At 39.9% G+C, this 20,919-nt stretch overlaps 1 protein-coding gene across 1 annotated transcript in view; it reads left to right on the forward strand.

Annotated features, from left to right (window-relative positions):
- Positions 1-20,919, forward strand: part of HSD17B3 (hydroxysteroid 17-beta dehydrogenase 3) — a gene marked incomplete at its 5' end in the record, with an annotated part of 46,770 nt that overhangs the window by 21,416 nt on the left and 4,435 nt on the right. Inside the window, 7 exons of the mRNA XM_082611179.1 lie at positions 955-1,062; positions 2,297-2,364; positions 3,610-3,645; positions 6,520-6,554; positions 7,632-7,713; positions 8,324-8,389; positions 11,606-11,755. Of these exons, the coding sequence (XP_082467305.1) occupies positions 955-1,062; positions 2,297-2,364; positions 3,610-3,645; positions 6,520-6,554; positions 7,632-7,713; positions 8,324-8,389; positions 11,606-11,755 (545 nt within the window). The remainder of the gene's footprint in view (positions 1-954; positions 1,063-2,296; positions 2,365-3,609; positions 3,646-6,519; positions 6,555-7,631; positions 7,714-8,323; positions 8,390-11,605; positions 11,756-20,919) is intronic.

Here is a 20,919-nt window from a genome sequence, read left to right on the forward strand (position 1 = left end):
TTCTGTCTGGATATCAGAAATAACTTTGACCCAGGACTAGGACATTCTTCAGTGTTTCCCTTACAGTGCTAAATTGTACTTTTCATCATCCTTTTGAAAAGCAAGTAGTGTCTTTGAACTGCCCCCAAACTTTGCCTTAAGATCACTTGCCCCAGAAATATTGGGTCTAATTCCAGAGCTAAGCAGGCAGCAGTTGGGAGATCTGTCCGTTGCTTTTATATCTAAGAGAGAGCTCCTGCACAGGGCAAGTTCACATAAAACAGTGGAAAGAGGATTGAACTTGGAGGGAGCAGAGTTTGGGTGCCCTTGGTCAAGCTAGTAAGCTTCTCTGAGCCTTAATTTGCTCCTCTGAAAAATGGAGAAAATACCTACTTTACAAGGTTGTTGAGAGGGTTAAAAAATATATTGTGCATGTAAATGTTTTATAAATGCTAAAGTGTTGGACAAATACAAAGGGTTTCTGAGTGTATGTGACGAGGACCTGACACTCACTGAGCAGAGGCATTGCACTTTGCTCTTACAGCCCTTAGTCCAGGGGTCTGAAACTTCAGCATGCACCACAGTCACCCCGAGCACATGTGAAAACAGATCACCAGGCCAACTCCCAGGGTTTCCCGGTTCAGTAGGTCTGGGGTGGAGCCTGAGATTTTGTGTTTCTAACAAGTTCTCAGTGATGCTGATGCTGTGGTCTGTGGACCTTGCTTTGAGAACCACTGCATTAAATCTGTTATAATGTCTTTACTTGTCACTGTAGTGACTTTTAGAATCACACAGAAACCATCATTCACAAATCTTTTAACACATCCCAGCATTTATCCGAGGCTATTTCTTGTTTCTCATTAAGGTGATGGGCTTGTGCTCTTAAGTGTCTGTTCAGGTAGTATAGGAGCATTGGGAGAACATGGGGGATTTGGATTCCTGTTCATTAAAAAATAACTGTTGTCTCTAATGCAGAGTGGACGATAGGAAGTAGTGTGAAGATTATACAAGCAGATTTTACCAAAGATGACATCTATGAGTATATTAAAGAAAAACTTGAAGACTTAGAAATTGGAATTTTAGGTAAATAAATTACAAAATGCAAAGCTTGTTGTAATAAGTCAGTGAAACAATTATCTTAATGATACTTGATTATTCAATAGTAGCTTAAACTTAACCCATGACTGTAAGCTGTAACATTAAACCAAATATTAAAGTTCAGTTCTTCAAGAGGAATTACTGGATTAACAAATTTGTATATGACTTTGGAATGTAGCAAATCTACATATTTCAATCTTCCCAACCATATTTCCTAGTATTAAAATATTTTTTGGGCTCCCCTGGTGGTGCGGTGGTTGAGAGTCCGCCTGCCGATGCAGGGGACACGGGTTCGTGCCCCGGTCCGGGAAGATCCCACATGCCGCGGAGCAGCTGGGCCCGTGAGCCATGGCTGCTGAGCCTGCGCGTCCGGAGCCTGTGCTCCGCAATGGGGAGAGGCCACAACAGTGAGAGGCCCGCGTACCGCAAAAAAAAAAAAAAAATTTCTTTTTCTTTCACTGAACTGATATCGACATTTGGCAGAAAGAGGGAAACTTTGGCCTAAAGGAATTAGTTTAGCAAACAAACATCGCTGCAATTGATCCATGAAATAGTGAGTCAGTGTGGTTATCTGAGGACTGACTTTCTCATTTGGGAAATGAGATACAATTTTTTTCTGAGATAATTTATAGACAATCTGTTTTGTAACCACATCACAATACTGTGTTTGTATTGTACATAGAAAGAAGATTTTGATTTCTAGAATAATTACATTTTTACTAATAAAAGTGTAAAACGTGTTGCAGGAAAACTGGAAATAACAGATGAGCATGTAAAAGAGCTATGAATTTCTTGAAATCCTGACAGCCTGAGATAGCATCTTGGTATATATCCTTCCAGATACATACACACATATTTTCAAAATCAGGATTAAACTTACGTACTGTTTTGCAACATTTAAAAAAAAATCATACATCACTAATGTTCTCCCAGGTTTTTAAAGCTCTGAGCAGTCATAGTTTTGAATGACTCCACTGCATCCCACCACCATGATTCATTTTATGTGCATTATTATAGGACCACAATTTCTTTCTCTCCAATTTCCTCACTGTTATCAAATGATGTTGCAATGAACAACCTTGTATATAAATCTTTTGTACATGTTTCCTTGGAAAACTTCCCAAGAATTCCTGGGTTGAATATGACAATTTTTAAGGCTTTCAATAGACATTTGCCATGGGCTCTTCTGACATCTTTTTGTTTTGCCTCTTTTGGTCAGTCAACAATGTCGGCATGCTTCCGAACCTTCTCCCGCGTCATTTCCTTAACACGCCGGATGACATCCAGGTAGGCCTATACTCTTCTGTGGATGTTTTCCTCTCATGTGGTCCTGAGCCCCCTGGCTGGTTAATCACCAGGGCCGGGAGGGGATAATGGGATTGTATTCTGTATTCCAGGTGGCTGACTGGAGGTCTCCCTTTCTTTTCGCCTGAGTACTTGATACACAGTCAAGGGTACCGCTGTTCATGACTATCTCTAGGATAAGGACATCTTCCCTCTTCTCCACACACCAAAATTTACCTATGCCAGTCTTTCGGGGCTCTGCACTTTGCTTTCTAAGGGGGTAATTCTGCCTGACAAATTCATAGCTTTGTATTCATGGCTTTCTTTGTCTTCCCAGGTAATAAGATTCGTTCCACTTTCAGTGTGATAGAAGCCCCTCGCACAGACTCTGTGGTTGGGGTTGTTGTCAGTTCAGCCAGCTTGACTTGGACCTATGACTGCCCTTGCTGGCCATGAGCAAATTTACTACGCATTTAACAGTCTTCGAAGGCACTATATTTCGACACTTCCCCAGGCCCTGACCTTTGAAGTAATGGGGTTATAACAATTCTGAACAGGCTAGCATGCTTCTACTCCCCGATCCCACAAGTATTCCTAAGGTTCTGTGTAGGTCCCACGTCTACTGCATGGACAAATAATGCCAGATTGCTTGGACCCTGCTGAACATCCTCACGGGCCACACGTCTAACTCCACGGTCCCTGTTTCTGGCACAAGTTGGTGTCTCTCCATTAAGCAGGTTCCGTTCTTGCTTCTCTTTATTTACGTCTGCATTTGTACTTGTCTATGTGTCTGACCCTCTTTTCCTCTCTGTCTGTCTTGGGTGATTCTAGCAGTTTCTTTAACTGCCCTCTGTAGCCCGGAACCTGTATACCTTGTGTTATACAACCATTCACCTTTCTAATCTCTATGCTATTGTCTTCTAGACCACATATACTAACCTCCGTTCCTTCAGCTGGAAATTAACCATCTCCCTTTGAAAAACTGTTTCCCTATTCCTGCCGAAATTTTCAAGGAAACTCTTAATTGACTTCTATTCGAGATCACATTCTTATAGAATCATAGTGTGGATGTCAGATGTTTCCCCGTTCTAGTGCATTCTGAATATCAACTAGGAGCCTGATTTGCAGGCTGAGGCAACCACTCAGACACACACTTTTGCCCGCTTCATGGTTGTTTAGCACTGAATACTTTTCAAGAGAATTTCTCAAATGATCTGACTGATTCATGATTGTGATTATTTATTACAGAGCCTCATCCACTGTAACATCACCTCAGTAGTGAAGGTATGTGATCAATGTATGTGCTCAGTGCATTAAAATGTAGTAGCTGTTGGATTTGGCAACTCAGGAGAATTGGCCCCTTCCCTGTAGATGCAGAATTCTTTAAAATTGAACTGTACTTTAAAATTGAACTGAGAGACCATGTAGTAGCCTTTTAATTGTCTTGTCTGTTTTCATCAAGAAAATACAGTGGATTCACTCTCCCTAGCATCTGAATCCTTTTTCTGCATTCAGTTTTGTCATATGTCAGAACATATTAGGCCTGATGATAATGAAACTTATTCAGGATTCCAAAGCAACTTAAAACAAATTAGTATCTTCTTGTGATTTTAGTCTTTGTAAATAGAGGAAAGCTCACTCAGTTTGGAAAAAGGACAGAGGGTGTGGTTTGGGTTTTATAGACTCTTGTTGTTCAAAAACTATTTGTTGAAGTGAAGTTCAAGTTCATATGTATTCTGATCCCAGATCAGTTACTGGACAGCACTGGGCATGCTATTTAGCCCCTTTGAACTTCAGATTCTTCATCTGCTATTAAAAGAGTATTGAACTAATTGATGTGTCAGGTGCCATTCAGCACTCAGGTCCTTTTATTAGAATTTACTGCATACGCGTTTATAGGCATGAGTACCACAAAGCTATCTTATGCTGTGTCTTTGTGTGAATAAGGAAAAGGGAGACAAATTGTCTGGGCAGACAATTTGGAGAAAGGTGCTGCTTAAGAGTGGACATAGCCCAATGCTTGGTGAGTAGATGATGCTTTTGTGTGAACACAATATTTCCCTTCCCTCTGAATGATGAGAGCCCTCTAAATGGCTTGTGAGTGAACCCTGGGCTTTCAGCCCACACTCACCCCCACAGCTGGGCACCTTGCTCAGTACACAAAATTCACAGCTGTGCCTGGCAGCCCTCATAACCACTCTGGATGGTCCAATGGAACTTCAGCAATGAATCAGATATGACTGATTTCATGGAACTGGGACCCTTATTGGGGAGCAGCAGGGGGCTGTCTCGTCTTCACAGCATGGACTGGCGGGGAGAACTGGTTTCCCAGGGGAAAATAGGTTCCTATCAACATAAAAAGAGGAGATGGACGTTGAACAGACCAAAAAAATTTTTTTTCATGTGGCTGCAGTTGAGCTGACAAAAATTATTTTCATCATTGGTTGTTTTTTTTTTTTGTAAGTATACTAGTATTTTATAGTTTCCTGCTCAGTGTTTATTGGTACATACATTCTTTTTATGCTGAGCAATCAATGGCTTTTTAAAATCCCCAGCTGATGTAATTGAAGGTTTTATATGTTCCACTGTTGTCTGCAGTCTTACCACTAAAATCTTTCACATTAATGGATACATTGATCTTTCAGTCTTGGTCCATTTGATCACAGGGTTTCCCGAATGTATTTGACAACCCTCTGACTCTTTTAGCAGAGAAATGCTTTGATTTTCAAAAAAATTATTTTATACTTTGTAGACACTAACTTCCTTAAGTAACAAAGAAAACAAATTGAAGTTTAGCTTCTAAGTATGCAATGCCCAAGTTGGCCACGCTGGTTGGAAGCATGACTAGTATCACTTAATTATTCCAAAGGAACCATCTGGAAACACTAGAGTTCTCTATCAAGGGCAGAGATGGGAGAATGAGTTTGAGGGCAAAGGGAACGTGGGATAAGAGACTAAATACTGGAACCTTTGAGACAGGGACCCACAAAGTCCAGTGTTGTATCTCTAATTGGGATCATTCACCCAGTCAGGCTTTTGGGAGACTGAGAAATGCTGTCCAACAATGCTCCAAGTATATCCTTAATGAAGTTGGGAGAAGCAAGGAAAGGGTGTTGACATGATCTAGTCCTCATCCATCTCTCACCTCCCTCAAAATCCAGGGTTTCAGAAGGCAGTCCAGTCTAGGAAGCCCTCACCACTCCCACCCCTGCCGCTTCTCCAGAGCAGTGAAAACATTATCTGGAGGCTCCCAGGGATGAGCTTAGGGGCCTTCCTAGGAAATGCAGGGCCCCAGACAGCATGAAAAATTAGGCAAACTTGTCTTCTGGTCCCCAGTGTCCTCTATTTCTCTGCCTCTCCCCATCTGTTTGGATCCTCTTTGTCTCAAACCTGCTCCCAAGACAAGGCCTGATTCCACTCAATTGTACTTTCAAGAACATTTCAGTCCATGGGTTTGCCTCTTTCTTAATTCTTAAAATGGGTGCCTTAAAATTTGACATGAAAAGCTTTCTTAATGAAATATTTAAGCTCCAGAACTGTCAGGGAGGACTTCTTCCAGGGACAGTGGGTTGGGGTGGGGAAGGGATTTTTCAACGCTGTTGTAATTCCAACAGACCAGCAGACATGTTGTGTCTAGGGAGCTACTTCACAGACCACCTGCAGGCTGCCAATGAGGCTGCTGTTGAATTGAAGAGATGTCCTTCTCCATCTCATACCTTGTATGTGAGACACTCATGGACACTTGTTAGGTTTCCTGACAGTCCCCTAATTCTAACTCCTGTGTGAGTTTTGTAATGGCCGAACTACTTTTGCCTCTCTCCCAGAATGAAGGGTATCTGGGGAGCCTCATGTTGGTCCCACAGACATAAGCCAATTTCCATAGTTTTTCATTCCCTTCATTTTCCAGGAAGACTTCAGTTTTATGAAGAAGAAACCAGAGGCCTCTGAACTGTTTGCCATTTGTCTAAGTTGCCTTTTATGGATTCCAACCAATCTCTAGTGTCAAAATTACCTCCAATGAGTGTCAGCAGATTTTCAAGGCCATCTGAGAGGATGAAGCTGTTTCTCCAGTTTCCTCCAGCACCTACTTCCTAAGTCCCCACGGCACATTGCTACGTAGTTCCTTTGTCAGGGCTTAACTTTGCCCTTCTCTTATAGATGACGCAGCTGATTCTGAAACACATGGAATCAAGGTAAGGTCTTTCATTGGAAAAGCCATGGTCTGCCTGGCCTGGCAATCAGCTGACTTGAGGATCAGGGGGATAGGGTTCATCTGCTGCTGCTTTAACAAATGATAAAACTATGATGAAAGGACATGGAGATTATGGTTGGACCAGGCCAGCTTTGCAAGCAGATAAGCATATTTGCAGGTCAAATGTAGCATATACTGGAAGGAGGAAGAGAACAGCAGTTTCAGCAGACATTGTGTTAAAAAAATTAACTCACAGTGAGTATAAAAGAAACTTCAGAAGTTGGCCTGAGACCAAGACCATCTCTTTGTTATTATGCATTTCAGCTCTTATCAGAATGAATACTCCAGTTTTGGGGTAAAAATCACCACCCCATCAGTGTCTCTATTTATTCCATGTTTTAAATCACTCTATTACAATGCCCATTTGGGAGCTGGTTTTTCTCAGGTGGTATTCACTAAAAGCAAATGGTTAATAGTTTTATCTTACCTAGAGAAAGAAGGGGCTTGGCCTTGTATTCCTATTTGCAGTTTCTTGATTTTTCTGGATTGAATCCATCTAGTTGGGAAGGATTAAGGATATTGAATTTCAAAAGGGTAAGTAAGAATCCCAGAGACTTGTGTAGGAGTGCCTGTGTGAGCAGATGATGGACTGTCAGATTCCACCCAAGACAGGATTCTGCATATGACACCTGTCCTGTTGTGGGTCATCTTTATGAGTCAGAAGGGACCTTGAGCTCATGTGGTCACATTTGAGAGAGAAGGATCACTTCCCCCTTGAGTCTTGTCTGAGCTGAGTTGGTTCTCTGCATTTTGGTGGTGGATCTTTGCTGTAGCAGAGCCCCTGTTTCCAGTCACAAGCTCTTGAAGTCAACTGACTGCCGAGTGGCATCACGGTGTGGTGTAGTTCATGACTGAGGTGAAGTTCCACTCACAGTTCTTGAAAGCAGAACACTTAGCACACATGGAAACCTAGAGAGGATGGAAGTTTCCCAGCGTTCACATGAGCCCCTTTATTTTTTTCCTTCTCAAGGTGTAATCAGGCAGCAAAGCAATTGAAACTTTGTTTCTTGCCCTTTAGGCGGAAAGGTCTCATCTTGAACATATCTTCCGGGGCGGCCCTCTTTCCCTGGCCTCTGTACTCCACATATTCGGCTTCCAAGGTGAGTGACAGGTATAGTCCAAGCCTCCTTCTCCTTCTTCCTTTTGTTTTTCCCATTTAGCATTTTCCTTTGGATCATCTGGCAAGGCGATGGACTGATTTGCCTAGAGGCACTCTCTAGCTAGTATCTGGGTGCAAATTGGAAAAAGATGCTGCCCCTGGGCTTATCAGCCTTGCAGCAGCACAGCCAGGCAAGCGCAGCCCCCATGGAATTCCAGCTCCCACTCACTTCCTTGCCTGGGAGCCCTGTGCTCCTCTGGCTAGCAAGTAACATTGTAGTTTCCTTCCATCCCAGAGGCCTCATCAGGTGTCCTCTTGCCCTAGCCATAAAACAAATCTTTGGAACTGTGGGTGCTCTAGACAAGGCAGAGCTTCCCCCGGGAAGGGTATCTATATGCAGTGGCCCTAGGTATGTATTTATTACAAAACTTATGTTCCTTCTCATTGTGGGAGCTCTTCCCAGACCAAGAAATGAAGTTCTAACTCACATCAAGACAAACTGCTGCATTTTAAGGTGAAGAAGATAAGCTCCCTGTGGTGTCCTTTGAAATCTGAGTGAATTGGCTCTGACAGAGAATCAAGTCCTTAGGTGTTTCTCCTTCTTGCTCCAGGCTTTTGTGTGCACATTTTCCAAGGCACTGCAAGCAGAATATAAAGAGAAAGGAATCATTATCCAGGTGAGGTCAACAGTTCTGAGTCCGTGGGAATGGGAACTCTGGACCCCCATGGAGCCTGGGCCACTGCTTCCTGCAGGACAGGCTGTGCATGTGTGACCAGGAGAGGGGGTCTGGCTGACACCATGTGAATTCCTATGACCATAGAGGTGGCAACGGAGCCACCGTGGTTCTGCCTGCTGCTGCCCTCACCATGCTCTGGGTGCTGGAGAAGGAAATGGGGTGGGATGAGTGAGTGCTCAGAAACACTTGCTACCCAATGCTGCATCAGGACAGAAATAGGTTCTTGTCTAAGCATCCTTTACTCTCCGACCTAGAGAGAGGAGACAGGCTCATGTGGGAGGAATTGTGGAGAAGGAACAAAAGAAAACTGGGCACTTGGTCCATGTTGGAAGAGGGGAGAGGGTGCTTCACTTGGGGGCTGTTCATCTGTGATGGAACATAGAGATCTCCACTCTTTGGTTCTTGAGCACTTGGGGAAGAGGCGCTCTGCTCTCCATTTCCCCTACAATGGCAGAGTGGTCATGGAGTTGACCTTGTCCTAACTGTAAACAAAGCTGGGTTGTCACTGCTGTCTGTAGGCTGAGCAATAGGACCTGCTTCCTTCAGCAACACAATTAACTCTAAATGGTTTCTGGAACCTGGAATAAACAGTTTACAGAGGTTTTTGGTTAACTGTTTGGGAAGAAGTTCGATGACATACTATTAGGAGTGAAAAAGGCACACTCAGTTATATTTTTTAAATTACTGCTGCACATACTGATTTTCAATTAAAATACCCAGGTGAGAGTATCTCAGTATAAATTAACCAGCAACAGGATGAAGCTTATTCAACAGGCAGATATGAGTTAATAGTAGGAACTTTGTAAATAACATCATCTTCCCAGCTGTAGTGAGTGATTGTAACAGACTTGTCACTAGACTACAGTCCCATTCTCTGCCCTGCTGAACTAAAGTCTCACCTAAAAGAGACTCTTCCCTTCTATCCATTCTCCAACTCCCAGGTGAGGACGGATTCCTTTTGCAACAGCTCCACCTTATATATGCTAAGTTTTCTGCAGTAAAAAATAATCCCTAGGGCTTCCCTGGTGGCGCAATGGTTGAGAGTCCGCCTGCTGATGCAGGGCACACGGGTTCATGCCCCGGTCCAGGAAGATCCCACATGCCATGGAGCGGCTAGGCCCGTGAGCCATGGCTGCTGAGCCTGCGCGTCCGGAGCCTGTGCTCCGCAACGGGAGAGGCCACAACAGTGAGAGGCCCGCGTACCGAAAAAAAAAAAAAAAAAAAAAACCCTAAAATCTCATTGGCTTAAAACCACAAAGATTTATTTCTCATTCATGCTACACATTCACTGTGAACTGTCAGAGGGGATTAGCTCACTGTAGTGACGCAGGGACCCAGGCTGATGGAGCAGCCGCCATCTTGGATATTGTCAGTTGACATGTCAAAGAAAAAGTGGCAGAAGAGTAGCCCCCATTCGCTGCAACTAGAGAAAGCCTGTGCACAGCAACAAAGACCTAACGGAGCAAAAATAAAGTCACATGTCACTTTTGCTCATACTCATTGGTCAGATCTGGTCACATGGTCCCACCCAACCATAGGGACCCAGGAGGTACAATTCTATCATGTGTCCGGAAGAAAGAAGAACTAGAAATATTTGGTGAACAACACTAAATATTAGTGTTGAGTATCAAGTCTTAGCATCATCTCGATCTTGATAATTGAGGGCTAGAGATGCTGTAGCTGCTAAGTTAGTGGGTTCTGTGGGGCAGAAGGTGTGGGAGGAGGTGAGGAAGGGGGAGGGAGCCCCTTCCCTCATGCAGAAGCCTCGGAGCTGCTCCAAGTCCTGGAAGAGACGCTGTGACATTCTGAAAACCAGCTGGTCTCTCCAAACACGCATGTAATTGGTGCTCAATAAATATTTATAAAATTCCTGAGGAAGTATGTACTGTACTCTTGGGTTTGATTTTCAAATCCCAGTGCTGCCATTTATCATCTGAGTGTTTTGGACAGCCTGCTTAAACTCTGTGAGCTTGTTTCCCCATCTGTAAAAAGAGGTTTATAATAGCTGCTTCTCTGGGTTACTGTGAAGATCTAATGAATAAATAAGTATGCAAATTTAACCAATATTTATTGAGCCCTTGTTTTATACATAAAGGTGTTTTGTCAACCAAAACTCACTGTAAGGATGGAAACACTTTTTATTATTTCCCTATCTGAAAACTGGGTTTGAAAATACAAGCTTCTTATATTTTTCTAAGAATACACTTTGAGATCTTTGGAAGAAAAGTGTTATGCAAATTAATAACTGCATTCATTTCCATGAGAACCAATTAAATTGAATTGACTGACATACATTGGATTAAATTATGAAACAACGTAATTTCAAGTGTGATGAGGAAAAAAAAAGTGATGTGACAAAAATTTCAAAGGTGATGTGAAGAAAAAGAAAACAAGCATGGATATTTTTTCCTTTCCCTAAAGATGCCAAGGCCTCTGTGTCTGGGAATAAAGTAAGAAACACCATTATGAAACCTCATGCCAGGCCACAAGGTGGTGAGACCACCAGTGGAAATATGGTACTGGGTTTTCAGGGTACAGTGTGCTGTTGTTTATTTTTCTTACCATGACAGGAAAGATTATGAGGTATGTGCCACTCCTGGCTCCTAACCGAAGTGTGAAAGTGGGAATCCAAAGTACCTGAAAATGCTCCAATTTGGTTATATGTGTTAGAAATAAACTTCTGTGATAGGGTTGCCAGATAAAACACAGGACATCCAGTTAAATTTGAATTTCAGATAACAAAGAATCTTTTGAGAATAAGTATATCCCCTGCAATACTTGGGATATAATTAAACTGAAAATTTTTCCATTGTTTATCTTCAAATATAACTGGGTGTCCTGCATTTTCACTTTCTAAGTTGGGGAACCGTGCTGTAAGACAGAGCTCCTCATTCACCCTGTGTGCATTTGAACCACTTGGTGTTGTGTGGCTAAGGCCTCATCTTGAGTTAGTTGCCACGTTAAGCCAGAAACTGGCCTTTTTGATTCCCAGCTCTGTGCTCGTTCTATACCTTTAACTGTTCTATTATCATATAGTATCCTGAGACTTTTTAGGGGGAGAACAGAGTTGAAACATGAAGGGATGGTAAAATGGGTATTAGTTTCTCAGGGCTGGGCAGACTGCTCCCGTGTCACGGTCTTTATTTCCCATTGTAGGTGCTCACCCCATATGCTGTTTCAACCCCAATGACGAAGTATCTAAATACCAACATGATAACCAAGACTGCTGATGAGTTTGTTAAAGAATCACTGAATTATGTCACGATTGGAGACGAAACCTGTGGCTGCCTCGCCCATGAAATCTTGGTAATTGATAACTTCTCCTTTCTTGAAGCAAGAGAGGACAGACAAGCAGGGGGCCCTAGCAGGGCTTAGCCAGCTCTTCCTTGCTGTTGGAGCTTTCAGCCATTCTCGGTCACGTAAGGATAGTGATGCCAGAGGTATGCTGCTGAGGGTAATCCAGCCTGTGAAAAGGTGTATCTAGCAAGGGGAAGGAGAAGCTGAAGCGCTGGGTGCCCAGCCTATAGATAACTCTGAAGTTGGCAAATCTCACCCTTGGCTGCCTCACCTCTGCCCTCAGAAAGAAAGGCGGCTCCCAGAGCTTTGTGAAGGTCAGGCCAAAACACAGGGTGCTTCCCTGTAGGGGCTGTCGATGTCCTTGGCCCTCTGTGCCAGTAAATGTTTAACTATCCAGGAAAAAACCAAAAATAAAACAAAACACCTTGATTTGTAGCGTTTGCTGATTTCCATGACTGATGTTAAGCTACCAGTGTGTTGTGACTGCACATGAATTCAGGAGGAGAGCTCACAATTGGCTCTCGTGAGAAAGTACAAGCTGGTTCCTGTACACCACGGACTTCATCAAACATGGAAATAAAGTCTGAAGTATATGGCACAAGGAGTTCTTACCATCCCTGGGCTGCTTTTAGGAAAAAACACAAACATGAAACAAAGGTAGACTTGAGTTTCACACTAATACTGAAAACAAACAAACAGTGTCAGGGTAGTTCTGTTTCCATCATCACCAAAGAATTTTAGACAGATCTTTACCTTCCCTTCATATGTCAACTTTCTCCTCTGCCTCATATGTTTTTCTACCATGGGAATTAGGCTTCTTTATTTCTCTCTTTCTCTCTCTGATGCTAGAGAGATTCATGGGTCACTGCACTAAATCCTCCCAAAGCATTCAGCTGTCTCCTGGGACTCAGTACTGAGACTCTGGCAAGAGATACTGAATTGTCTTAGCTGATTACTTGCTACTTTTACTGTAGAATCTCAACAATGTGAAGAATCACCATTTGAACACACAGTGCAAAGTGGACAAGCAGAAAGAATATAAGATCTTTATTTTGCCTATTGCTGATCTGGTTTTTCTTCAAACCACTACTTGCTGTGTGGCACGAAAACAAATTAGTGGAATGTCTAATGAGTTTAAACTTAGCTTGATCTGATAATCTAAACTGTCCATTTAAGAAATATGCTGTCCATTATTTAGAGAAAAATGTTCAGTCTTGCCTGAGTGTCCCTTCTTCTGGCCTCTCTCACTAAAATGACACTGGGGAGAGTCCCTATGATCTCCTGCTGGTCCTTAAGTGTGTGTGGCTGATGTCCCTAATCTAGCTGATGGTTGCTCACCTTGCTGGTTTATGTCTGTGGGGGGTGTGGGGATAACTCCTTCTGTCCTTTTGGCTAGGCCAATGCATTCCCCAGCTACTGATGGCTGAACACGCCTGAATCTCTGCTACCTCCCTCATCCAGCTAGAGGCCAGCTGTCCATCTGCAGCTTTGGTTCACAGAGGCCCTCTGGCTCTCTACTCTGCATCAGCACCAATTTGAACCTGAGGGATGCTGGAAAACCAAGTCTCAGCACTTACCTCGCCACGCTGAGATAATATTCTGTGGCTGAACTCCAGAAGAGTGGAGGCAATAAACCCTCCTTTGCTGCCATTACTTATTTATCACACTTTCTTATCCTTCATCCCAGGCCCCCAGCCCTCCAGTGTAAGCTCAGAGGACACACATATCAGAGGACACACATCTGGCCACGTCTTCCTCTTTCTCTCTTGTACCTCCCACCATCTTCAGGGCAGAAAATGTACAGGCTTTTTGTATGCTTTCCCAGGGTCACATCTTGTTCATCTCAGAGGGATTTAGGTAGCTCCAGTGGATAAGACATCCTCTCCTCCCCTTAGCAGAACTCTTTACTTTTAGTCCTCCAGGATATTGATGTTTTAAATGGAATCCATTAGCATTTAGGAAATGTTTTCTTCAGACAATAGCATGACTCGCAAGACTATTGTCTTGCTACATACATACTTTAATTCAATTCTAGATGTCGAAAGTTGAATTTTTTTTTTTTTTTTACTTTTCTCTTTGATTTCTTATGTAACAAATGCTAGTCTTTACTGGTAAACAGATGCCAAAAACAGTAGGAAAAAGTCTTTGTGCCTGGTGAAGCAAAAGAGAAAACAAAGGAAAACACATAAATCATTAAAACCATTAAAACCAATTTTGAATTTGCCAGGGTTTAGAAGGATCGTTGAATCTAAAGTTATGGGTAATCGAGTGGAATCAACCAGTAAACAAACAAGCAAGTCTTCCATTTCAAAGAGGTGAGGCAAAGACAGGATGCTCTCTCTACCCTCAAGGAGTTTTGGGGCAGCAGTTGAGGTGGGACTGGAGCCTCTACCTAAGAATCCGTGTGGAACTTGGGGCTTCATAGTTACCTCATTTGATTCTCCTAAACATCTTGTGAGACAGAACATTTGGCTCCCCTTTTACATTGAGGAAACCAAAGCTCAGAGCTGGATCAGATGGCCCAAGACCACCTGGCTGGTAAAGGTGATGCAAGGGTTTAAGTCCATTTTTGCCTGATGCCAAACCTTTTCTGTTTCCTTCTACATGGCGTCTCCAGGTTGGAAGAAGGTAGATAAAGATGGGGATGGGAGAGGGGGCCTTTTAAAACATTTTCTGGGGACCTGGGATTTCAGTTTATTTTATTTATGGCTGACTTCAGTAAGCCAAAACATTTAGTTCAAGACAAAGCTAATGGAAGGGCTTGACTTTGATGTGAAATTAAAAAAGCTCTGTCTGGGAGAAAAATGAAGTTCTTGAAGATGTTGCATTGATTCATAGACTTGGCCAGTGGAAGAAGAGCTCTACTTTGGCTCCCAGGAACCACCTTTAGTTTCCTGCTTTGGGATACCTCAGAGGACTGCAAAAATCTGAAGGTTCAAGCTGCCTACAAGGCTCAGGTTTTCCTCTAGTTGAACTTCTGTTGTTTGTAGGTAGATTGAGGAATGTTGGATTAACCGGATCACACTGTGGACAAAATGATTACTTCTGGGGGCCTGGACCTGCCTTATAGGACACAAGTGTAATTTGAGGGCAAGAACCTTCCAAGGCCTGTACCTCTTGCCTGAAAAGCATTAGGTATTTGTGCCTCAACTTGAGGCTTCCCCTCCTTTTCAAAGCAAATACTCCATGATAATAATTTACACCTTGCTATGACTCATTTCCATTCATTAACTCTTTAAAAGAATTTTTTCTTCCAGTTTTATTGAGATATAATTGACATACAGCATTCTATAAGTTTAAGGTGTACATCAAAATGATGTGACTTACATGAAATGATTACCACAATAAGTTTAGTGAACATTCATCATCTCATATGGATACAAAGTTAAGGAAATAAAAAATTTTTTTTCGTTTGATGAGACCTCTTAGGATTTACTCTCTTAACAACTTTCGTATATAACATACAACAGTGTTAACTGTATTTATCATGTTGTACACTGCTTCCCTAGTACGTTTTTATCTTTTAACTGGAAGTTTGTACCTTTTGACTGCCTTCATTCACTTCCCACTCCCCCAATGACCCACGCCATACCCTCATCTTTGGTAACCACAAATCTGATCTCTTTTTCTATGTGTTTGTTTGTTTGTTTTTGAAGAATAATTGACTTACAATTTTATGTTAGTTCCTGTTACACAACATAGTGATTAGATACTTCTGTACATTTTAACATGATCACCATGATAAGTCTAAATTTGATTTCTCACCCATACAAAGATATTATATAATTATTGACTATATTCCCCACACTGTACATTTCATGCCTGTGACTCAATTGTTTTGCAACTGTAAGTTTGTACCTCTTAATCTCCCTTGTCTATTTCTCTCCTCCCCACACCATCCTCCCCTCTGACAACCACTGTTTGTTCTCTGGATCTATGTTTATGTTTTGTTATGTTTGTTCATTTGTTTTGTTTTTTAGATTCCACATATAAGTGAAATCATACAGTATTTGTCTTCCTGTCTGACTTATTTTACATAGCATAATACCCTTTAGGTCCACCTATATTGCCACAAATAGCAAAATTTCATTCATTTTTATGGCTGGGTAATATTATACATAAATTATTACATATACTAATTATTAATATACAAATTATTACAATTAATTATAAATTATATTATATATATATCACATCTTCTTTATCCATTCATCTATTGATGGGCACTTGGGTTGCTACCATATCTTGGTTACTGTAATGGTACTGCAATGAACATAAGGGTGCATATATCTTTTCAAATTAGTGTTTTCATTTTCTTCAGATAAATACCCAGGAATGGAATGGCTGGATGGTTTGGTAGTTCTATTTTTAATTTTTTGAGGACTCTCCATACTGTTTTCTATAGCATATGAGTGTTCCCATTTCTCCACATCCTTGTCAGCTCTTGTTACTTGTTTTTTTCATAATAGTCATTCTGACAAGTGTGAGCTGCTATCTCATTGTGGTTTTGATTTGCATTTCCCTGATGATTGGTGACGCTGAGCATCTTTTCATGTGCCTGTTGGACATCTGTATGTCTTCTTCGGGAAAATGTCTATTTGAATCCTCTGCCCATTTTTTTCTTTTTAATTTAAAAATTTTTATTTTTTATTAATTAATTTTTTATTGGAGTATAGCTGATTTAAAATGTTGTGTTAGTTTCTGTTGTACAGCAAAGTGAGTCAGTTATACATACACATATATCCACTCTTTTTTAGATCCTATTCCCATATAGATCATTACAGAGTATTGAATAGGGTTCCCTGGGCTATTCAGTAGGTTCTCATTAGTTATCTATTCTATATATAGTAGTGTGTATATGTCAATTCCAATCTCCCAATTTATTCCTCCCCTTATTATTGCCCCTGGTAACCACAAGTTTTTTTTTTTTTACACCTGTGACTCAACTTCTGTTCTGTAAATAGGTTCATTTGTACCATTTCTTTAGATTCCACATATAAGCGATATCCTATGATATTTATCTTTCTCTGACTGACTTCACTCAGTATGACAATCTCTAGGTCCATCCAGGTCACTGCAAATGGCATTATTTCATTCTTTTATATGGCTGAGTAATATTCCATTGTATGTATGTACCACATCTTCTTTATCCATTCCTCTGTTGAGGCATTTAGGTTGCTTCCATGTCCTGGCTTCTGCCCATTTTTAAATCAAGTTGTTTGGTTTTCTGATGTCAAGTTGTATGTGTTCTTTGTGTATTTTGGATGTCAACCCCTTATCAGATAAATCTTTTGGAACTATCTTCTCCCATTCAGTAGGTGACCTTTTTGCTTTGTTGATAGTTTCCTTAGCTATGCAAAACTTTTTAGTTTGATGTAGTCCCATTTGTTTATTTTTTCTTTTGTTTCCCTTGCCTGTGCAAAAGTATTATTAAGACTGATGTCAAAGAGCATATTGCCTATGTTTTCTCCTAGAAATTTTATGGTTTCAGGTCTTACATTTAAGTCTTTAATCCACTTTGAATTTAATTTTGTGCACGATGTGAGAAAGTAGTTCAGTTTGATTCTTTTGCACGTAGTTGTCCAGTTTTCCCAACCCCATTTATTGAAGAGGCTGTCTTTTCTTCATTGTATATTCTTTTCTCCTTTGTTGTAGATTTATTGCACATATAAGTGTCAGTTCATTTCTCAGTTCTCTATTCTGTTCCATTGATCTATGTGTCTGTTTTTGTGACAGTACCATGCTGTTTTGATTATAGTAGCTTTCTAGTATAGTTTGAAATTAGGTAGCATGATACTTCTAGCTTTGTTCTTCTTTTTCAAAATTGTTTTGGCTATTCAAGATCTTTTTTGTTTCCATGAAAATTTTAGAATTATTTGTTCTACTTCTTTGAAAAAATGCCATTGGTATTTTGATAGAGATTGCATTGAATCTGTAGATTGTTTGGGTAGTATGGTCACTTTAACAATGTTAATTCTTCCAATCCATGAGCATGTTATATCTTTCCATCTCTTTGTGTCATCTTCAATTTCTTTCATTAGTGTCCTAGTTTTCTGAGTACAGAAATACCTTAGTTAAAAGGTATTTTATTTATTTTTTTGATGTGATGGTAAATGGGATTGTTTTCCTAATTTATCATTCTGATAGTTTGTTGCTAGTGTATAGAAATAAAAGATTTTTCTTGTATTCTTTTTCATAGTATTTCTGTATATTAATTTTGTATCCTGAAACTTTACTGGATTCATTGATGAGTTCTAGTAGCTTGCTTGGATCTCTTTAGAATTTGCTATGTATAGTATCATGTCATCTGCAAACAGTGATAGTTTTACTTCATCCTTTCCAACTTGGATTCCTTTTGATTCTTTTTCTTATCTGATTGCTGTGGCTAGGACTTCCACTAATATATTGAATAAAAGTGATGAGAATGGACATCCTTTTCTTGTTCTGACCTTAAAGGAAATGCTTTCAGATTTTCCTCATTGAGTATGATGTTAGCTGTGGCCTTGTCATATATGGCCTTTATTATGTTGAGGTATGTTCCCTTTATACCCACTTTGTTGAGAGGTTTTATCATAAATGGATGTTAAATTTTGTCAAAAGCATTTTCCACATCTATTGAGATGATTATATGATTTTATTCTTGAATTTGTTAATATGGTGTATCACATTGATTGATTTGTGGATATTGAACCATCCTAGCATCCCTGGGATAAATCCCATTTGATCATGATTGTATAATCTTTTTAATGTATTGCTGAATTTGCTAATATTTTGTTGAGACATTTTGCATCTATGTTCATCAGTGATATTAGCCTGTAATTTTCTTTTTTGTGCGTGATATCTTTGTCTGGTTTTGGTATCAGAGTGATGCTGGCCTCATAGAATGAGTTTGGAAGTGCTCCCTCCTCTGCAATTTTTTTTGGAATAGTTGGAGAAGGATAGGTGTTAATTCTCTAAATGTTTGGTAGAATTCACTTGTGAAGCCATCTTGTCCTGGACCTTTGTTTATTGGGAGTTTTTATTTTTTAATTAAAAAAATTTTATTGAAGTATAATTGATTTACAATGTTGTATTAATTTCTGGTTTACAGCAAAGTGATTCAGTTTTATACATATGTATTCAGTTTTATATATATATATACATATATATTCTTTTTCATAGTCTTCTCCATTATGGTTTTTCACAAGGTATTGAATATAGTTCCCTGTGCTATATGGTAGGACCTTATTATTTATCTATTTCACATATAGTAGTTTGTATCTGCTAATCCCAAACTTCTAATTTATCTCCCTCCCCCTTGCTATCCCCTTTGGTAACCATAAGTTTGTTTTCTACATCTGTGAGTCTATTTTTATTTTGTAAATAAGTTCATTTTTTTCACTTTTCTATGATTCCACATATAAGTGATATCATATGGTATTTGTCTTTCTCTGTCTGACTTACTTCTCTTAGTAGGATAATCTGTAGGTCCATTCATGTTGCTGAAGATGGCATTATTTCTTTTTTTTTATGGCTGAGTTATACACACACACACACACACACACACACACACACACACCACATCCTCTTTACCTATTCATCTGTCAATAGACATTTAGGTGCTTCCATATCTTGGCTATTGTAAATAGTGATAACTGTGAACATTGGGGTGTATGTATCTTTTCAAATTAAAGTTTTCTCCAGATATATTCCCATGAGTGGAATTGCTGGATCCTAGGGTAACTCTATTTTTAGTTTTTTAAAGACAATCCATACTGTTTTCCATAGTGGCTGCACCAATTTACATTCCTACCCACAGTGTAGGAAGGTTCCCTTTTCTCCACACCCTCTCCAGTATTTATTATCTGTAGTCCTTTTAATGATGGCCATTCTGATTGGTGTGAGGTGATACCTCATTGTAGTTTTGATTTGCATTTCTCTAATAATTAGTGATGTTGAGCATCTTTGGCCATCTGTATATCTTCTTTGGAAAAATGTCTATTTAGGTCTTCTGCCTATTTTTTGATTGGGCTTTTTTTTGTTGTTATTGAGTTATATGAGCTGTTTGTGTATTTTGGAAATAAAGCCCTTATTGGTTGCATTGTTTGCAAATATTTTCTCCCAGTTCATAGGTTGTCTTTTTGTTTTGTTTATGGTTTCCTTTGCTGTGCAAAACCTTATACATTTGATTAGGTCCCATTTATTTATTTTTGCTTTTATTTCTATTGCCTTGGGAGATATTGGGAATTTTTTGATTACTGATTCAACTTCATTATGGAAATTGGTCTGTTTATATTTTCTATTTCTTCCTGGTTCAGTCTTGGGAGATTGTACATTTCTAGTAATTTGTCCAATTCTTCTTGGTTGTTAATTTTATTGGCATATAATTGTTCATAGTAATATCTTACGATCTTTTGTATTTCTGAAGTGTTGGTTGTAACTTTTCCTTTTTCATTTCTGATTTTATTGACTTGGGTTCTCTCTTTTTTTCTTGATGAGTGTGGCTAAAGTTTTATCAATTTTGTTTATCTTTTGAAAGAAACAGATCTTAGTTTCATTGATATTTTCTGTTGGTTTAAAAAAAATTTTAGTCTCTATTTCATTTATGTCTGCTCTGATCTTTATTATTTCTTTCCTTATAGTAACTTTGGGTTTTGGTTGTTCTCTTTTTTCAGTTCCTTAGGTGTAAGGTTAGATTATTTATTTGAGATTTTCCTTGTTTCCTGAGGTAGGCTTGTATCACTATAAACTTCCCCGTTAGAACTGCTTTTGTTGTGTCTCATAGATTATGCATCATTCTGTTTTTGTTTTCATTTGTCTCCAGGCAGTTTTTGATTTCTTCAGTGACCCACTGGTTTTTTAGTGGCATATTGTTTAGCCTCCACGTGTTTGCGTTTCTTGCAGTATTTTCTTGTTGATTACTAGTCTTATAGTGTTGTGGTTGGAAAATACGCTTACTATGACTTCAGTCTTCTTAAATTTCCTGAGACTTGTTTTGTGGCCTAGCATGTAATCTATCCTGAAGAATGTTCCATGTGCAGTTGAAAAGAATGTGTATTTTGCTGCTTTGGGAGGGAATGTTCTATATATACGTATTAAGTTCATCTGTCCTACTGTGTCATTTAAGGCCTGTGTTTCCTTATTGATTTTCTGTCTGGATGGCCTGTCCATTGATGTAAGTGTGTTGTTAAGTT

The sequence above is a fragment of the Mesoplodon mirus genome (genome assembly GCF_964341445.2).
Source record: "Mesoplodon mirus genome assembly, chromosome: 1".
In the NCBI taxonomy this organism is placed as follows: domain Eukaryota; kingdom Metazoa; phylum Chordata; class Mammalia; order Artiodactyla; family Ziphiidae; genus Mesoplodon; species Mesoplodon mirus.